This window comes from Camarhynchus parvulus, chromosome 18 (genome assembly GCF_901933205.1).
Source record: "Camarhynchus parvulus chromosome 18, STF_HiC, whole genome shotgun sequence".
NCBI lineage: Eukaryota > Metazoa > Chordata > Aves > Passeriformes > Thraupidae > Camarhynchus > Camarhynchus parvulus.
Window position 1 is genome coordinate 1106243 of NC_044588.1, and position 19147 is coordinate 1125389.

Genomic DNA, 19147 nt, shown 5'->3' on the forward strand with positions numbered 1-19147 from the left:
GTGTCCTGGGAGCAGAATCAAACCCTCTGTTCCTCCACGTAGCCATTGTGCAAGGGAATTGTTCAGAGCAGGAGCAACTCCTGTCAGGCATCTTGCAGGGGTAGTTTGGAAGGGAATAAAAATTGGATTTCCTGGTTGTTTTCAGAGATGAGGCCTCGTTGAGCTCATAAGTGCTGCCTTCACGCCAGCTAAATCCGAGGAAGGGCTTTCAGAGCATGGGTCTAACAGAAGAGATGAGTCTGAACTCCAGGAGATGTTAGTGGAAGATTTTACCTGCTGGTGCCTCCTATTTGCTTGTTTATTGTTTTGAAGGGCAGAACATTGCTGGGCCAGCAGGCAAAGTGTATTCCAGGCACTCCATGGTAACCACAGGCAGGACTTGCAGTGAGTCCCTCCAAGATCTGCAAGTGCACGACTGAAGGCCACGTGTGCAGCCTTGGAGAGCAAACCCATCCCTTGGAAATGCAGGCTTTAATTACATTATATCCTCTTCTTCCCCCTTTTCCCATTCTGCCTGCAGAGCTCAGAGCAGCTCTGGGCTGAATCTGGGCCATTTCAGGAAGGAAGTGGTTGTCTGTAGGATCTTGGATCTTGACCTCATTTACTGCAGATGTGAGAGGATGCAGGGAACAGCAGGAGAAGAAGGGAAAATCTGGCAGGAAGGACCGAAGGATTTTGTGTGGAGAGACTGGACTTTGCTTAAAGTTTCAGCAGAATTATGAGCAATTAATTTGGTTTTGTTGGATGTGTCACACCATGTGTTTGCTTCCCTTTCTGTGAGGAGCCCAGTGTGACACCTTGGGTGGCTCTCACCTGTGCCCCACAGCTGCAGAAGCCCATGAGAGTCCTATTTGAAATGCAGCCAATGCCTACAATATTTGCTAACCTGAGAGAATGATGATTTAATTTAAAATATCTGTACTGCTTCATCTGCAAAGGTAAGTGTTGCCCCTTCTTTCATGGGAGTCTTGTGGGGAAGAAGCTGTTTCTGAAGCACACAGATGCAGTAGTTGTCAGTGCTGGAGGGAACTCCTGAAATTGTTTCTCTACAGGAGGTTGGAATAATTTATGGCAAATATTGTATGGATTTATTTGGGTAAATCAAAATGGGTGAAAGTGTCTCCTTAAGGAGGAGAGAATCTAGGTAAAGGTAGTATGTGAAACTTGGAAGATTGTTGCAACCATGACTGTACTTCTGACACAGCTCTTGCACTTAATTTTAAAAACAAATTGAAAAGACAACCTAGACTTTCTCATGTCCCAGTCTTACAACAGGCACATTGGAAATGAGTAGAAATGGATCTGACAGCACCCCACAGTGTCCTGCTGGTGGGACTGAGTAGAGGTTTGCCAGTGTTTTGTTTGTTGAAGAGAATCTGTGGCACTTGGGAATCTGGGGCTGTGTTGTACCATCAGCGCAGGCTCATCCTGCCCTGTTCCCTTCAACAGTGCTCTTCTACTGAGTGCATTCATCACAGCCTTTGCTGGAACAGCCTTCCCCTTCCAGGCTCTCTCCCTCTCATCTTTGGCTGCCAGTCTGCCATCCTCACCTTCCTCACCTCCTTACCACCTTCTCAGCTTTGAGTCCTAATCACTCAATGAAATCCTCCCCTTCTCCTCCAGCCTGAGCATGCCCACAGCTGGAACATGTTGCCCAGAGAAGTGGTTGCATCACAGCTCTGGAGGTTTTTAAAAAACATGGAGATGTGGCACTGAAGTCATAGTTTCGTGGTGGAGCTGGCAGTGCTGGGTTTATGCTTGGACTCGATGATCTTGGAGGGCTTTTCCAATCTAAACTGTTCTGTGGTTCTCTGAAGTAACATTGACCCAGGAGGTGCCCTCTCTTCCAGTGCACAGGCCACTAGCACACTGCAGTGAGAAGTCTGCCAGAAATTTTTAACAGGTTCAAAACAAAGTATTTTTTGTGGAACCTTTTTCGGGAAACTGCAGAACCATTTTGGCAGAAGCAGTTGGCGCGCAAGAAATCCAAACAGAATGGTTGAAATCTGGCGAAGGCCGAAGGAACTGAAGACAGCATCCTCTAATGGGAAGTGTTAGACAGTCTTAATAAGACTACCAGTCCTGCCTGGAATAATACTGTAGAGGCCTGGAGCAGGAGGCACACAATGCTGAGAGGGGAGATGACAATTCTTTCATAATTAAATGCACAAGGTTTGTAAACAATGCTGATAACTTCAAAAGTACACATTTTAAAAACCCTTTTGTGTACCAGTCCTATAGTGCGTGTTAAAAGCAGTGAATTATGTTGTGGTTGCACTGGGTTGAGATCCTTCTTTCTGCAGGAAGTGTTTGCAGTCACCCCATGTTCAGCAGAATCGAGTTTGTGTAAGATAAGGAATAGGGGAATGTCCATGCCAGCTTGGAGCCCTGGTCAAAATACACAGATCTCCTGTTGCTTGGGCAGAAAATAAAGCTCCTATAATTGCTTGCATAAACACATCCAGAGGTGAAGTGTCTTCTTCACCCCAAGGCAGAGAGTGGTTTGGTTTGTCCTTCCAGTTGAGGGCAGGAGGATTCCAGTGTGTGGCTTTAGTCCTATCCCCCTAAATGGTTTGGTTTCTGGAAAACAACTACAATCCTAATAGCAGGGAAATTACATAGAATAAGATAGGATAGATAAAAGGTTGCTTATAATATTGTAAGTGAGGAATCATTACGTGACGTGATGCTGCCCTTAGATAAATCCTGACCTCCAGAACACCCCTTTTACTTTGCTTCCTGTGGGGATTTTTGCCTGTCTTGATCCCTGCGCTCTTGCTGTGGGTTCTGCGGTGAGAGAACTTCAGGAGGCTGAAGGAGTTAATGCAGAGTTGGATGACAGATTAGTCCAGGACAGGCTGTGATTTGGAGTAAGGGAACTATCCCAAATAGCTGGCCAGCTGCCAAGGGGATAGATGGCTTGGAAAACATACAGGGAGGGCTCTGGAGTAGCTCTGGGTGGGGATTATCTGTCAGTTTAACCACTGTGCTGCAGAGCCTGACTGACACACACAAAGTGCCTTCCGTTTATATAAAGAAAAATGATTAGCAAACACATGTTTTATCTCTGGGCTGCTAATAAATTGAGTAGGAAACTCCTCTTCTATTTCCCTCCAATGTGTGTAAAAAATAGGGAAAAATATTTTGATTAGAACATTTTCACTCCCTTTTCTTCCTCTGGATGCTGTTCTCCAGCCAGCTGTTGAGCTGATGAGGAGTGTAGAAGGGCTGTGAGAAGGGAGATTTTCTGAAAATCAGACACATTTCTATGGGAGTTGAATGATTCAGAATTGTGTTCCACATAATTTACCAGGGATCTCTCGCAGTACAGATAAGAAGTCTGCCAAGCAGTAGTGCAGCTGAAGAGGTTATTTCTGTCTTCACTCTCCTGGGCACAGCTGGTAGGTGGGATGTTTCAAAAAGGGGAAATTAAGAGTCAGGATGTGGTGATTGAACTCCCTATGATACCAGCTCAGCATTTGAGGTTTTGTAGGTATACAAAAATGCTGCTATACTTTTGAATGGGGAATTTTAATTATTGCAAGGAATTTTAAGCTTCTATTTTTTTTTTACCAGCAGTTTGGTCACCTAGATGACACAAGTGAATGGCCTCAGTCCACTTCTCTCAGAAAAAGGAGCCACACTGAAAATATTGCCATTACACTGGACTTCTCACTGGCAGTCTCTGCTGGGAGGAGGAGGACAATGACTGAAAGGATTAGAACAGCAAACTTTCTTTCAAGTCCTTTTTTATGGAAAATTTTCCACTATGCTAATATCTGCCAAAGAAACACCAAAAGCGTTAGCAAGGGCAAGATGTTTGGGCAGCTGAATTGCTGGGGTTGTCAAAACCTGCTGGTCCCTTTGCCAGGAGACACCTGGAGCTGTGTCTGTCCTGGCATACTCCTTCTTGCTTAAGTGGAGTTCTCTAAGTGGGAAGGGCTCCAGACAAAAGGCCAGTGTTGACACAGTTGTGGTCTCTCCAGGCCATGGTTGAGACACATCACTAGGGTGGTATGAGGGGAAGTTTCCATTAACAATTGTTCCCGGCTTGCTTCCACCACCACCACCACCGTGGAGCTCTGCAGCTGGATTTCCAAAAGAGCTTAATGCTCAAGAGTTCTCATTTCAGCAACTTAAATAGAGGGGCTAAGTTCTTTCCAAAACACTTGGCAGTCATCATCCCCCATTGAGAACAAAGCTTAAGCACATTAAACAGTCCAGCCACTTCACTGTTGTGAAAATTTGGCCGCTGTTGTGAGCACAGAGTGTTTAAATAATGCAGAGCCTGGCAGAGGCATCTGGCTCCCGTGCTGGGCACTGACGGGCTTTACCTTGCAGAGTGGGTTTCCTCCTTGGCCGATTCCTTGTGCATCAGAGCCTCCGAGCAGCCCTTCTGTGGCTGTTGTGACAGCTGGGAAACTTGCTGATGCAAGGATTAGTCGGCTGCTGGGCACATGACATTCAGATTGCTGTGCTTATTTGACCTACCTCTGATTGCGAGGAATTCAGTGCATAAAAATAACACCCCGAACAAATTTGGCAGGAGGATGCAGAGCGAAAGTGCCGAGCACACCCGGGGAGAGGAGCCTGGGGAGTGATGTAAGGCGAGGCCGCGCTCTGCGCTCCCGTAGCGACAGCAGAGCCAAGGCCAGCGCAGCCCACGCTGTCCCCTTGGATTATGACAAGTTCCAGCACCGCAGAGATGTCATGGCCACTGGCCAGCACACTAACGAAGACAGGTTCCTGGCTTGCACTATTGGCAAAACTTGATAGAATAAATAAAAAGGTCCCGGGTGCCAGGAGTTGCCCAACGTAAAATGCTGGACAAAGCATTTCTGTTTTTTCTGCCTGGGGCTTGAGATACCCTTGTTAAGTCTGTTGTTCTTGATGGAATTGCTGATCATTTGCAGGAGCATGACAGAACAGAGACTGGCAGAGGTGTGTGTGCTATGTGGGTGTAGGATATCCCACAGGACAGCACTCTTGGGGCTCCTCATTACGGTGTTTAGGCCCGTGGTTTGTTCAGGCTTTGGTGAACAGCATTCCCCTTGAACGAGCTTCTCACTGGCACTGGAACATCTTGTGTTTGCTGAAGGGCCAGGTCTGTAGTTGTGAGAGCTTCCTAAAGCAGGGGAGAGGAAGCGTGTGCGTGGAGGGAGCAAGGCAGGACCTTGCCTGCCCTGTCTTCTCCCAGACTGCTGTGGAGGTGCATCGCTCTTTGTTTTGCTCTTGTGTTGCTAGGATGCAATGCCTTGATTTTCCATGTCTAAAAGGAGCATTTTTGCCCTGTTTTTAGGGTGATATTGTAAAATTTCTTGAGGCCAGTGTCTACAGAGCTCATGTAATTGTGTAATATAGCACATTATGGATAAATGATAATATGCAAACTGATCCTGTATATCAAGAACTTCAGCAATATTTAAATACAGGCTCTCACGTGGGACAATTAGAAAGCTGGGCCAGATTTCACAATCCATTTTACTTTTAGAAACACCCTGCAGGCTCACCAGAAATATTATAAAAGTACTCAGAGCTCGTGTCTTGCTTCATTTTTATCAGTATTACAGAAAGTGCACCATTTGTAGGTGCATCCATCTGTGTGTTTGTCTGCAGTAAGGAATACCTGGCTGCTGCGGAGCAGGCGGTCACCCAAGGAGCTTTTGCTGTGTTTTGTCCTTCAAAGGAGCCGGTGGCAGCCCATCCATCCATCAGCGATGGATCGGCCCCCGCGGCCGGGTGCGCGTCCCTTGACGGGAGGTGACGCCGGGCGGGGAGGTGACTCAAACCGGCGCTCCGCCGTCTCCAGGAGGGGTGAAGCCTGTGGGAAGCTGCTCGGGGCCCCAGCCGTGCGGGCCGAGCCTCCCCGCGGCTGTCCCGGTTATCCCGGAGCGCTGCGCCGGGAACGCGCCCGGCCCCGCGGGCGGGCAGGGGAAAGGCCGCTGCTGCCGCCGCTTCCCGGCTGTATGAACGGGCTGACAGCTGGAAACGCCACGGCCCTAGCCCCGAGAGCGGGGAGCAGCCCTGGCACCGCCAGCTCCCGGCTGCATTACCGAGGGACAGCGCGGTGCCACGTTCCCAGCAGCGCGTCCCGAGCCGGGGCGGCAGCGCTCCGCAGCGGCACAATGCGTGCAGCAGCATCCTTTCCTCGCGCTCCTTCTCCTGCAGCCGCAACTATATTTTGATAACTTTGATCCTCCTTTTCTCCTCTCCCCGGCCCTCACCAGCCTTTCCTGGAAGCTGATTTTTATCAGCTCTAAAATAGGAGTTACAAAAGCCCTCCCTTAGCAAGCCCTTAACAGTGCAATTCCCCCGGTGCGTTTTCCGTGCAGTTCCCATATTATTAAAATAAAAACTACATTGTTAATGCTGGCCTTGGAATTAGAAATGGCATGTAATGTTTACTGTTTTACACCCTAAATATTGCAGACATGGGCACAAGTAAGGAAATATTACACAGCCACAGGATGTTTTTGTAGTTATCATGAAAGCCGTCATATTGCTAAAGTCAAAGTGAATTAGCAAATAGCCAAAATGATAAAAGAATATCTGCTTCAATCAGAAGGCCTCCCTCTGAAGTCTGTGAGGCTTCGACTTCTGAGGCATGTGAAAACTTCTGAAAATTCTGCCCCCGGGGATAGTCCATGTTTAGGCAGCTGACTTCAGGATCCTATTTTTGGAGCCTTTGGTTGAGATTTTAAATTGGATTTTTAGTGGGAATGGTGCCCAAATTGGTGCTGTAGGATCTTGAAGGCTTTATCTGAAATCAAAAAGAGAAAAATGGGAATTATATCACTCATTTTCTGGGGATACGCTCCTTTTTATTAGATTTTATATACCACAAAAGAGAAATGCATTATCGGTAAGTGTCTTTTTAATTTTTGCAGAGCATCTTTAAGGAATCACTGTAGCCTTTCATGTTACTGGTTTCCTTCACTGTCTTTTAGAATATCCCTGGTAGGATTTCATAAAGAATAAATAGCAGTCTCCTTGGAGTGCTTCAGCACAGCTGAAAGTACATTTTCATAAGCTGCTATTCGTGGCATGTACAGTACATTGTTTGATTGTAAGATAAACATACCCTCAGAGGTATAACTGTGAGGGGTTACAGCGTGCTGATAGATCTGAACTAAATGACAGTACTTCTGATCTGTTCCTGAGGATGGGATCCTAATGAAGTGGTTCAGGTTGGAGCAATATATCTTCTGCCTGCAGTCCAGTGCAACTCAGTGTTGGATTCAGTGATGTTACATCGGAATCCAGGATTAGCAACCAGAGTTAGGAACAGATTCTGAATATAAAGGCCATGAACATGTCTGGGTCAGAATATGCACCTTGCAGAATGGACAATCTAATATTTAGTAAGCATAGATACCAAATCTGAAGGGAAAGCTGAAAGAATTATTGCTTGTAAAATATGTAGAGATCTTCTAAAAACCTTTGCTACAATTAACATCTTTTTTCTAACCCAGGTCTATTTGTCCTTTATTTCTGTAGGTCAGATCTTGCCAGCAAACCGGAACACACCAAGCCCCATTGATCCTGAGACTATCCAAGTTCCTGTGGGCTACGAACCTGACCCTGCAGATCTTGCTCTGTCCAGCATTCCTGGCCAGGAGATGTTCGATCCTCGCAAGCGCAAGTTCTCCGAAGAGGAGCTGAAACCCCAGCCCATGATTAAGAAAGCTCGCAAAGTCTTCATCCCAGATGACCTGAAGGTAATTTGGAACTGGTGACGAGGTGATTCCCACAGGGTCTCTGACAGTTGCACATTGAGGTACAGATTTGGAGCATGAATCTGTTTTGTCATGTAAGGTAAATCTTTCCAGGTAAATCTGACTTTGCTGTAGAATAAAACTGTTCAGGGTTCTGGATGAGACTGAAGGGAGGATGTCCCTTATTAGTTATGCAACAGTTGAAATTCATGAGCTCAGTATTCATTTCCTTTGTATGCCAGAAACTTCCTGCTTGACCTTGGACAAGCTTGCTTTGTCCCATATTTCCCACTTATGAAACAGCCTGATCATGTTTCCTTTTTCTTCATCCTGTCTCTCTATTCATGTTTTCCTTTTTCTTCATCCTCTGTCTATTCAGCACAGGCTGTGAATCCTTCAAGGAGAATGGAGGACCCTGATGACATACTGAAGTATATTGTGTCTTATTTGGAAGTTGCTGTAGTTCTGTATTTAATAATGAATGAGAACACTATAGTAAAAGCTATTTCACTAATATATATTCACTAATCCAGGTGAAAGAATCTAGACAAGTAGTAGGAAAACAGAAGAAAACAGAATTTTTCTGCTGAGAGGTGTGTTTTAATACAATATGTAAAATACAACATGACATCAATATTTTAGAAGAAAGAGTCTGTGCCACTCACTGCTTCTGAGATGTGAAGAGCAAAGTGCATGAAGATAGCAGGAAAATTGATCAACTGATCCAGGTTATCAAACACTCTGAATATTATTTGCAAAGTTGTTTTCCCGGTATGTGCTATCCAAGAGGATCTCTTTTATCAGAGGCAGTCAGGGCAGAATTTCATTCTGCTGTTGCTACTGCCCCCAAGAGACACAGCCTGAGAGCCTGTTGGAGTCAGTGGGAATTCCTGGCTGCATGTGCCGGAGCCTGGGATGCCATGTGTTTGCACCAGATTGATAGCATTAGGGAAAGAAGCTATTTTTATCCCTAAGCATGCTGTGGTGCAAGTTAAAAGCACAGAAATCACAATTGCAGTAGTGTTCAGGTTGCTGTCACTCAGCTTTCCTTTGCAAAGGTTTGCCTGCACCTTGGTGCTTACCTGGGCAAGTTCTCCTGCCTGTGATGCCCTGTTGGGTTGCAGTGCCCAAGGGAGAGGTATTTGCTGCAGTAATGGCTGGGGTTTCTCCCTTTGTCACATCTCCCAGGTACCCTTATTCATCAAAGCAAGCTTTTGGCAAAGGTCCTGTTGGCCAGAGGTGGAGCTCAGCAGTGCAGCACAGGAGTGAAGCAGGAGCTCAGGGTCTCTCATTCCCTCAGGATCATCCAATCACTTGCCCTTGACTTGTTTCAGAGAGCTTGACCCAAGTGCTGCTCCTGCCCTGGCATGTGGAGCCTCTGGGTTTTGGGGGAGGGTAAGCAGATTAGACCAGTCAATCGTCTCTGGGCTGCATGTGATTTGGAAATGCCAGCCTTACCTCTTTCAGGCCTGGATTAAGGGATTTGCCATGGCAATTTGTTAAAATAAAGAGGGATGAAGCCTAGGTGGCACACTAATAAATTGCTTAAAGCTGATTTTTATGGAGTGAATTGAGATGGGAAATTATAAACAAGATTTGGGTCACAGCTTTTTGCTGCATGCTTGTTTTTTTGGAGGATTTTACTGGGGCCCATCTACGTACAGGTGAAGAGCCATTTAGAGATAATGTGGGCTCCAGATCAGCATTCCTGCACACTTTGTTGAGCCAAACTGATAGAAAGCAGTTCAAGAGCCCTCCTGCCAGCAGTTGTTTTGCTCCTGCTTTGCCTTGTGCAGCAGCAGAAGGTGCAGAGCAGCAGGATAAGGCTGGCCAGAAGGACCCAGGAGTGGTGGATGTTTGCTCAGTGCAGCATAGGAGCAGCTGGGTCTCCTGCCCTGTGCTGGTCCTTGGGAGCTGCACGGGGAAATGGAAGCATGTTGGGGTGAAGAAAGAGGGACTTTGTGACTTGGCAAGGCAGAGTTTGAGGGTTGAGTGGCTGCATCACTCCTACTCTGCAGGGAACACAATTTCACTTTTTACAAGAGATTCTACCTGCTTTGTATTTCCTGAGTTGTTCCAAAGTTCTAGAACTTAATTCAGTTATGAAGCAACATGAAAACTTCCATTTTGCTGAAGGCCACTTCATTGGAAGAGTGGAAAAACCAGGTGAAATTCAGTAGTTACTTCAAGTCTTTAATCTACCAATGCAGTAAGATGATCTAGAGGCAAGTTTCAGGGATAACACTTTGGGAATGTGTTAGCTTACGAAACCTCACGGAGTAGTGGACCTATTTCTGTCCAATGTTTTTTTTTTCCCGCAGCCAAAGCCTATTGCACTAATCTCTGTGGTTGGTCCCAGAGCAGCCATGATCACTGTGCCAAGGAATCCTCTTGTAGTGACAGTGGTGCAGACAGGAACATTTGGGGGCTCTGTAGAGTGCTTTGAACATTAAAAAAGAGCAGAGCAGTAGATAAAATGGGTGATAGCAACACAGAGAGTGGACTGGGTGTTGGCTGGCAGTGCTGAGCAGGGCCAGAGGTAACTAGTGCTGCTGCAGCCATTGTTCAGGGTGAGTCATGGCACACGCAGGTGGATGTGCTAACTAGGTCAGCCTAGATGGGAGATGGATTGTACCTCCGGAACATTGCTTCACTTTTCCTTGGAGGAATTCCCTGTCAGGAGGATGAGGGGGTTAGTGTAAACATTTTGACAGAAACATGTGAGGGCATCTGCGCTGCCAGGGCGGATTGTGCCACACACAAAGCTGTAGCTCCAGTCCTGCCGTGCCACGGGTGACGCCGCAGCCACCCGCGGTCCGGAGGCGCAGCTGGGAGCGGCTCCCGGTGGGCAGCTCTGCTTCTACCAAAATGTAACACCTTTGTTTGCTTCTCTGTGTGTCTCACGAGCAGGATGACAAATACTGGGCCAGGCGCAGAAAGAACAACATGGCAGCGAAGCGCTCGCGGGACGCGCGGCGGCTGAAGGAGAACCAGATCGCCATCCGCGCCTCCTTCCTGGAGAAGGAGAACTCGGCCCTGCGCCAGGAGGTGGCCGACCTGCGGAAAGAGCTGGGCAAGTGCAAGAACGTCCTGGCCAAGTACGAAGCTCGGCACGGCCCCCTGTAAATCCCAGGTGGGGGAGGTGGGGTGTTTTGGGTTTTTTTTCTTTTTTCTTTTCTTTTTTCTTTTTTTTCTTTGTTGCGGGTTGGCATTTGACTAGATGGACAATGTGTTTCCTGTTTGATAGCACCACACCCAAACCAACCTTTCTGTCTTCAGCACTTTACCAGAAGCAGAAACAAAACTGACTTAACGTTGGTTTATTTGTTGTTTTTTTTTTCTTCTTTTTTGTTTGCGTGTACGTGTCCCTGCGTGTGTGTGTGCACACGTGTGTGCCCAGGTCTGTGTCTGTGGGTGTGCATGTGCGTGGCTGTGCGTGTGCGTGCGCATCTCAGCACTTCCCATTTTTATCAGCCCTCTTCAAAGGGTGCCACATTTTTACCTGGACTGTTGAGAACCGCCATAGTAAGCTTTTTATTATATATATATTTTTTTTTTTCCTTCAGTGCTGCTTCAGAGTAGGGGTTTTATGTTCTCGTAATCAGTTCCATCCTCCTGATTTACTTGGAAAGATCCCAGCATAAATTACAAAAAAAAAAAAGAAAAAAAAAGAAAAAAGAAAAAAAAGGTAGATCTCAGTTTTTTTTGAGAGTAACAAAGCTATTGTTTTAAGTCTGTCTAATCAGAAAAGTTAACATGCTAATAAAGTGCACAAATAATAATTTAGTACTACACTGCAGAACTATTAATTTATAGATCGCTTTTGTTGTATTTTTAAGTTTTGGTAATAATTGTCTTCAGATTTAAAAAGTGCTGTTAGACTGAGTTTAGCTATACTCATGATAGATCCCATAATGGCTTCTCTGTAGCTACTAAGGTTCCTTTTCTCTCCACGGACCCCAGGTAGGTAGGTAGGAGTTGTTGGTAGAGCACAGAGTGTGTTCCTTGCACTGCCTGTACCTGAAGCAATAATCCTGCGTGCATGCTGCCCGGATGTTCCCAGTGGGCGTGGGATGGTTCCCTACCCAACAGCAGTCTCGATGTCTTTAACAAGGAATTCCAAAAAGTCCCAGACACGTTCCCATGAGCATGCTGGCTGTGTCCCTGCCGTGGGGGAGTGCATGTGTAAGGAGCAGGATCGTTAGTTGAAAATGAGAACAAAATTAAATAGCATCAAATCAGATCTGATGTTGAAATCAGAGGGGCTTTTCTGTTTTCAGTTAGTAACTCCATTTTGTGATTAAAAGTTGAATAAATACCTAAATTCAGTTGGTTTTTTCCCACGTTTTGTAATATATTTTCTGTGGATTATATCTTGCTGTTTTAAAAAAAATCACTTTTATTCAGTTAGAAGAAGTCACTGGTTTGCAAAGCCCATTTTTTCTTAGTGATTGTTGTTTTGAGTGTGACATGAACTGATGGTTCTGAACTTCATTGTTTTAAACTGCTTTTGAACATGTATGTTCTAATATAAAGTGGACTTCTGAAAAATGAATGTAAGAGACACTGGTGTATTTCAGAGGGGGATGGTGTTGTCATATACTGTGGTTAATCCGATCAATCTAAGTGTTTACTCTAGACCAAAAGGATAGATATTATAAAATGTATAAAGTTTATACAGAATAATTATAGTATGTTCGTTTTGTACAGTATTTTTCAAGTACAAATACTGGCAATGTATTTTGAAAGACATATATATAGCAAAAAGAAAAAGCTATTCCATGTTTAAAATATATAGCAAAGATATATATTCTCCATTATTGTATAGAAAGGAAATGCTTAGGGGTTTGTTGGTTGTCGTTTTCTTCTTTTTTTTTTAAATCCGTGATTTTAAGCCTGGCACACTGGCATGTTCTGTGCTTTAAATTAAATTTTTATGGAAGTAATATGGCTTTCCAGGATTTTCCATATTACTGAAAAAGAGAGACTTTTTTATTTTTCATCAGAAACACATAAAGAAACTGTTTAACAGGGACAAAGCACAACATGGATTTTAGTCAACTATTGATTGGACATTACAACATTTTGTAATGGCAGAAAAATACAAAACCACTCATCGTAATTTCCAATCTGCTGCTGCTGCTAGAATCTGTTTCCAGCTGAATTTTTTGTTATAAACAGCTCAGATCCTGTACACAGCTCTGTGTACTGCATACAGTTAGTAACGTGAGGAAAATACGGTGCTACGTCTTGCTCACAGTTTTCTAAGCGTTCTGACTTTATTTTCAAATAAAAACGTTGTTCATTCCATTAAATCATTATTCATGCTTCAGGAGATGGCTGCAAAGAGCTCAGCATTTTGGTCAGCATTAAAGCACCCTTGCATGGATGGCATTTCTCCATTATTTTTCCACAAACATACCTGGCTTCTCGGTGTCCTGTAAGGTGCAGTGCTTGCCCGTGGACCATTTGTGCAGCAAATCGAGTTTCCATGTGCTACAGAAGGTCTGAAGTGCAGTGAGTTATTCCCTGAAGGTTGGCAGAAGGCGCTGCAGGGGTCAGGAGGGTCTGGCACAGCTGGGGTCTCTGCTGCAGCCCCTTGGGAATGCCCCTGGTTTTCCCTCTGGGAGAAGCAGGACTGGAGCTGCTGTGGTCACACCTTCAACAGCAGCCCAGCAAATGGCAGCAGTCTCTAATCACCCCCACAAAGGGGAATTTTGGGGGGACCCAAGAGCAGGGTGAGGTCAGTGGTGCCACTGCTAGGGCGGGTTGTGACCACAAAACTTTGTGTAACATGCAAAGGGCAGCTTGGGAAAGGAAGGAGAGAATTCTTTTGTTTCTTTGGGCAGGGAAGGGGTGGGAAGTGGTTGAAGACTGGATATCAGGTTTATTGAGGCAGGACCACAGAGGAGCATGGAGGTTCCTGGCTCTGCCCTGCCCAGCAGTCCCAGAGCCTCCTCGTCCCATCCTGGCCTGGGAGTGTCACAGCTGTCACAGCCTCTCCTCTGGGGTGGGGACTTTCTGAGGAGCCTGTGGGACTTGGGCACTCCCCACTTCCCATGGGACTTAGGCACTCTGGCTGCTCTGAAAAGCTCACCTGGGGAAAAAAAAAAAAAAAAAGGCAGAATGTGTGGGCTTAAAATTTGGAAAATCCCCAAGTTCACTATCCAGGTTGTCTCCCTGAAATAACAACAAAAATAAATAAATGGAAGTTCAGCTCATTTTTCAGTTCCCAAGGACAGCTCAGCTGGGCTCATCACACCTCTGATGGCTTTGTTGCTCATGAAGGAGCTTTTAGGTATAAGAAATTGTAATTTTATAAAAATAGAAATATATATATTTGCAGAATAGTTAATAGCTTATCTAAATAATTCACTGACCTCTATTACACTATAAGCATTGGTAAAATGCTTGTCTTCTCTTTCATTTTTTGCTGAACCTTAGAAGTGGATTTTTTCTTTTTACAAAAGAATGCCCTCTAGAAATCAGTGGGACTGGAGATGGATTTGTGCATCTGAGCACCTTGGGGCTCTCTGTGGAAAGCCCGTGGCAGAGGAGGGGGGGTATTTCTTTTTCTATTTCGAGTGGTGCTGAAGTCACTAAGCCAAGCACCATGGAAATAAGTTCTGACTTGAATCCACAAAAGCAAGAAATTCAGAATGCAGGGGAGGAGCCGGAGCAAGCACCAGGGATGGGATCAGTTCAGACCCCTCTCATTTGAATATCTTGCCTCTGTGGGTTTGTAATACCCCCAATTATTGCTTTAAAATTATTTTTGCAGGTAATTTTGCAATAGAGATGTGCAGTTTATTTTTATTTTATTGACTTTTTTTTATGTGAAGAAAAAAATTATATTAAAACTTATATGTGATCAACCATCGTATTTCTGGCAACACCACAAGACAGAATTAAATACAAGTTTAACAAATAGATCAAATTATCTGTATGACAAGAAATGGTTTGCATCCTGTATGCTGTTCAGCCCAGATCTTTTTTTTTTGTCTGTTATTCTTAATGTTTAATAAACTTTTAAATTTTTCTTCTCTCAGCTGTGTGCTTGTTTTGGTGTGTCAGGGCATGGGGCTTTTGGGAGGGAATTTATCTCCCCCATCCTCTGGTCATCCCACCAGGGGGTGGATCCCAGCTAATCTGGGGGGGAAATATCCCCCAGCCTTCCCAGCTGCCACCAGGATTGGGTATAACCACAGCAAATGTGCATTTACAGGAGATGAAAGAATTCAAATTATACTAGAATTAGTACTATTTACTATTTTAACAAAAATATATTATTATATACATATATAGAAGTAATAAAGTGGTACAGTGGAAGCAACATTTCCATATATGTATTATACACTCTATATATTATGAGATGTGATCATGTTTTAATTCACTGTAAATTCATACAGTAAATTCATAAAAATGCTGCATATCAAGGAGTGATACTTTTTATTGTAGCATGCAACATAACTTATTAATTTTACTCTCCATTAGAGCTAATATTTTATATGGACCATATGACAGATAATACATACTTTTAGATAGGCTTTTAGATATCTAGTTTATATAAAGATACAGCCTGAGAGAGAAAAACTATAATATATAATTCAGGACTAACCCTTCCTGTATACAGGTTATTAAACATGTGTGCATATGTATCTGTATATTTATAGCAGGGTACAGAGCATGATATATAGGCACACCTACCTATAAAAGTCTGCATTTTACATACACAGTACCTATTATGCACAAAATGTATGTTTTAATAATACACTGACTCAGTCTCCCCTCTGTGTGTGTGCATGCTTTCATTAGTTTTAAATATATAGCTGTAATATAAATTAATATATTTTAATACACACATTAAAGATATGTGTGTATATAAATTTATAAATATATAAATTAAAATTTCATTTTCATATGCCATGTTTATAATAATTGCTTTTAGCTTCCTACTTTTATACACCTTTATAAATATATCAATAGCTTTATTAATACCAAAGTTTTTAATGAGACAGTGTATTTGATCTAATAGCCACACACCTATGTGCACCTGCACAAGCACATTCATCTCTGTGCATCCATAGAGCTGTACACTGGCTAATTATACTTTCATAGAGAACATTTAACAGCACTTATTTTATTAATAAACCTTTATAACTTTTAAAAAATACATATTTATTCTATTGTTATAAAGGATGGTTTTGCCATATATGTTATGCACAAACTATAATTGCTACAATACACAAACACAGCGTGGGCACACACATTCTTGTAGCTCTTTATGTTTTATATATTTACAAGTTTAATAACTGTATCTCATTTAGGCTACCACAATTTATTACTTGAATAAAGCTTTTTAATACACACGAAAAAAAGAGTTTATATACATATATATAGATCTACATGTATATACATGCTCTACATATATATGTGTAAATATATATGTAGTGTATCCATATACTGTTGTATTCACTGATATAAACTCAGTTATATTTTCATACAGCATACTTAGCAGAATTGAATAATCTAGGTTAATATTTTTACATTTCAAATTATGTATTTTATTACTGTAAAAGTCTGGTTTTACTGCACATTCTGTATTATGCACAGACACGTATGTGCACACACACGTGTGCACTCCTCTTCCTCTCACTGGCTAGTCAGAAATTTAATTTTTATTTCCATATAGCATATGGAAAAGAATTAACAAGGTTTCTAATATTTTTGCATGACGATATATATAGTATATATATATATAAAATATATAGCATGTGTTGTGCACCAAGATGTGTTTGAATGACCCAGCAACACTTCCTGTGGCTCTCGTGCTCAGCCCCTCTGTACACACACGTGTCTCTGTCACAGAGGTTTCCATGTACACACTCAGCACAGATTTAAACAAAAGGGATTTATTTTTACCCAGAGACATGTGTATAAAATGATGTGATTTAAAGGTTAAAATTTATATTTTCATATTGTTTTCAAAGGCTAGATTTATAGTTTTGAATTTTTTTCAAAAATATATGAAGTCAATTTTATTATGATGAAGATAAATAAATGTTATGTGGGACACAGCATGTGTTTCTTCTAATACACACATTCACCCTGTCGAGGTGTTTGTGCACGTTTATCTTTACATGCACACAAGTAGAGACATTTAATAATTATATTTCACACTGCCAACTCAATAACATTTTCTTCATTAATATGGGTTTAGAGCTTTTTGTATCCACATTTTATTGCTACAAAGATTATATTTGCTATATATGTTATTTATTATGTGCAAAATATAGTTGTTACAATGCAGAAACACACAAGACCTCCTTGACTGCCTGTGTGTGCTTTTAGCAGCCTTTTTATAATTATATTTTAATATAAAGTATAGAACAGATGATACATAAAACATGTTTTTTGGAGATGTTTTATTTCTTATTTACTTATATGACAGGATTTTACATATAAATGAAGTATTTATTAGTACATGTTTACATATTCAGAGAAAATTTAAGAGATATTATTAATGCAGCATAGTTAGTAGTATAAGTATACTTTAATCTGTAAGTATTTAAAAGAAACCATCTCCTCTCCGCCCCAAGCCCAGGAGACACATCCCAAACACATTTTTATGAGGAGCCAAGGGTATATTTTGGAGTAGTTTTCCAGAGCTTTTGTCACTTTGGGGTCCTAGCGCTTTTGTTTCAACCCACCTGCTTTGACTTCTGGGTAAATTTGGTGTATTTAACATTTCCGGGGTCATTCATGGATGAAATTATCCCAGAAAATCCATTATTTAAGAAAAAAAAAAGACTGGAAAAGTCCTGAGGTGTTCCCTTGGCCAGGCACAGCCCCAGCCTTAGGGCTGCGTTTGCTGTTTCTTTTTAACTCCTTTTATCCCAGTCCCAGTTCTCATGGAACCTGTGAGAATTTAAGAATCTTTGAGATGCTTTAAATCCTCTATCACCCTTGCCCAGCTGCTTAAAAGAAATTAATCCAGAGCCAAATAAAGACACAGCCATACCCATGGATGGCAAAAAACGAATCCTTGATATTGCATTTAAGAGGAATAAATAGGATTTGTCACAGTGACTGTGACCGGTGCGTTTCCGCGGCGTACTGGGATTTTTCTTTAATATGTAATGCTCCCTAAATGCAAATGTGGGTGGGGAAATGGGGGAGATCCATGGTGGGAATGCTGAGAGCCCCTCGGAGCCAACACAAGAGGTCACACAAGAGCCACGAGCGGCTCCCGAGCGCCGGGATCTGCTCCAAAGCGCCGCCAGCTTCTCCTCTTTAGCGTCCCCGGATCGTCCCTCGGGTGTTTGTGCCTCGGTGCGGCTGCTGCCGGTGAGACGCTGGGAAGATCCGAGTCCCCGGTGGGACGAACGCAGCGCCAGTGTCACCGCAGCAGTGGCACTGCCCGAGCCCCCCGTGCGACACCGGGGCTCCGGCTGCTGCCTGGAGGCGCCAACACACTCGGGCTTGACTGGAGGGTGCTCAATCATTTTGCACATTCGCAGGCCCGATTTTAATTGAAATGTGAAAATTAGCCCCACCTGCAGACAGCACCCAACAGCCAGCTTTCACCTGGGATGGATGAAACCAGCCAGGGGGAATTTATTGTAACCACGACTTTGGCCCAGCAACCTGATTCCTCTAACCTGTATTTCATTCCCTGCTTTCCTGTCCACCTCTGCAGCCTCCAGACAGAACCATCACCCCTGGGAAAGGACACAGTGCCCTGCTCAGCCGTGTCTCAGCCCTGGCCCACCTTGCAGATGAACTGGTTGCCCCATTCTGAGGTCCCAGTGGCCCTGGAGGAAACATGGCTTGTTAATTAGATGTTCTTCCACCACTAAGTTGGGGCTTTTTGTGTTACCTGCCGTTAGTGACTCAGATTATGAGGGTGAAATGCAAATTATGCTCTGGATCCCAGTGCCACCTTGCTTTATACCTGCAGGTCAGTGTTCAGCACAGCTTGTTCCATTTTCCAACAAACCCCTGGTGGGAAGGGTGAACGTGGCATGGGCGGCTTTGGCAGCACAGCTCAGCCACACCTTTTTTGGACAAGTTCTGCCACAACAGCTCAGCCAACCCTGGTATGCAGCATAGATGGCAGAAAATTTAAAGGGCTTTTCAATACCAGAGCTGATGTCTCCATCATCAAAAGCAGTGAATGGTTCACTGATTGTCCCATGATTAACCCCACCTCCACCCTAATTGGGGTGGAAGGAATGCAGTGCCCTAGACAGAGCACTCATCTCTAGCTTGTTCTTGGCCCTGATGGGCAAAGTGCCTGGATTGCACCATTTATTGCTGCTATACCATGTACATTATGGGGAAGGGATGTTTTAGGACAATTTGGAACTACTGTGCAGATAGATTCAGCTTCACTGAATGATCTTTTTCATAGGGGCCATTGATCAGCCATT

The 19147-nt window shown here is 43.6% G+C and overlaps 1 protein-coding gene across 2 annotated transcripts in view; it reads left to right on the forward strand.

Moving 5' to 3' along the window:
* The window catches only part of HLF (HLF transcription factor, PAR bZIP family member), a 35649-nt gene extending 20888 nt beyond the window's left edge, over positions 1 to 14761 (forward strand). The window contains exons 3-4 of one of the 2 annotated variants that reach the window (XM_030962208.1): positions 7498 to 7718; positions 10623 to 14761. In XM_030962208.1, the coding sequence (XP_030818068.1) occupies positions 7498 to 7718; positions 10623 to 10841 (440 nt within the window). In that variant the 3' untranslated portion in view covers positions 10842 to 14761. The remainder of the gene's footprint in view (positions 1 to 7497; positions 7719 to 10622) is intronic. The other variant, XM_030962209.1, reaches the window with a different exon arrangement.
* The last annotated feature ends 4386 nt before the right edge of the window (positions 14762 to 19147 follow it).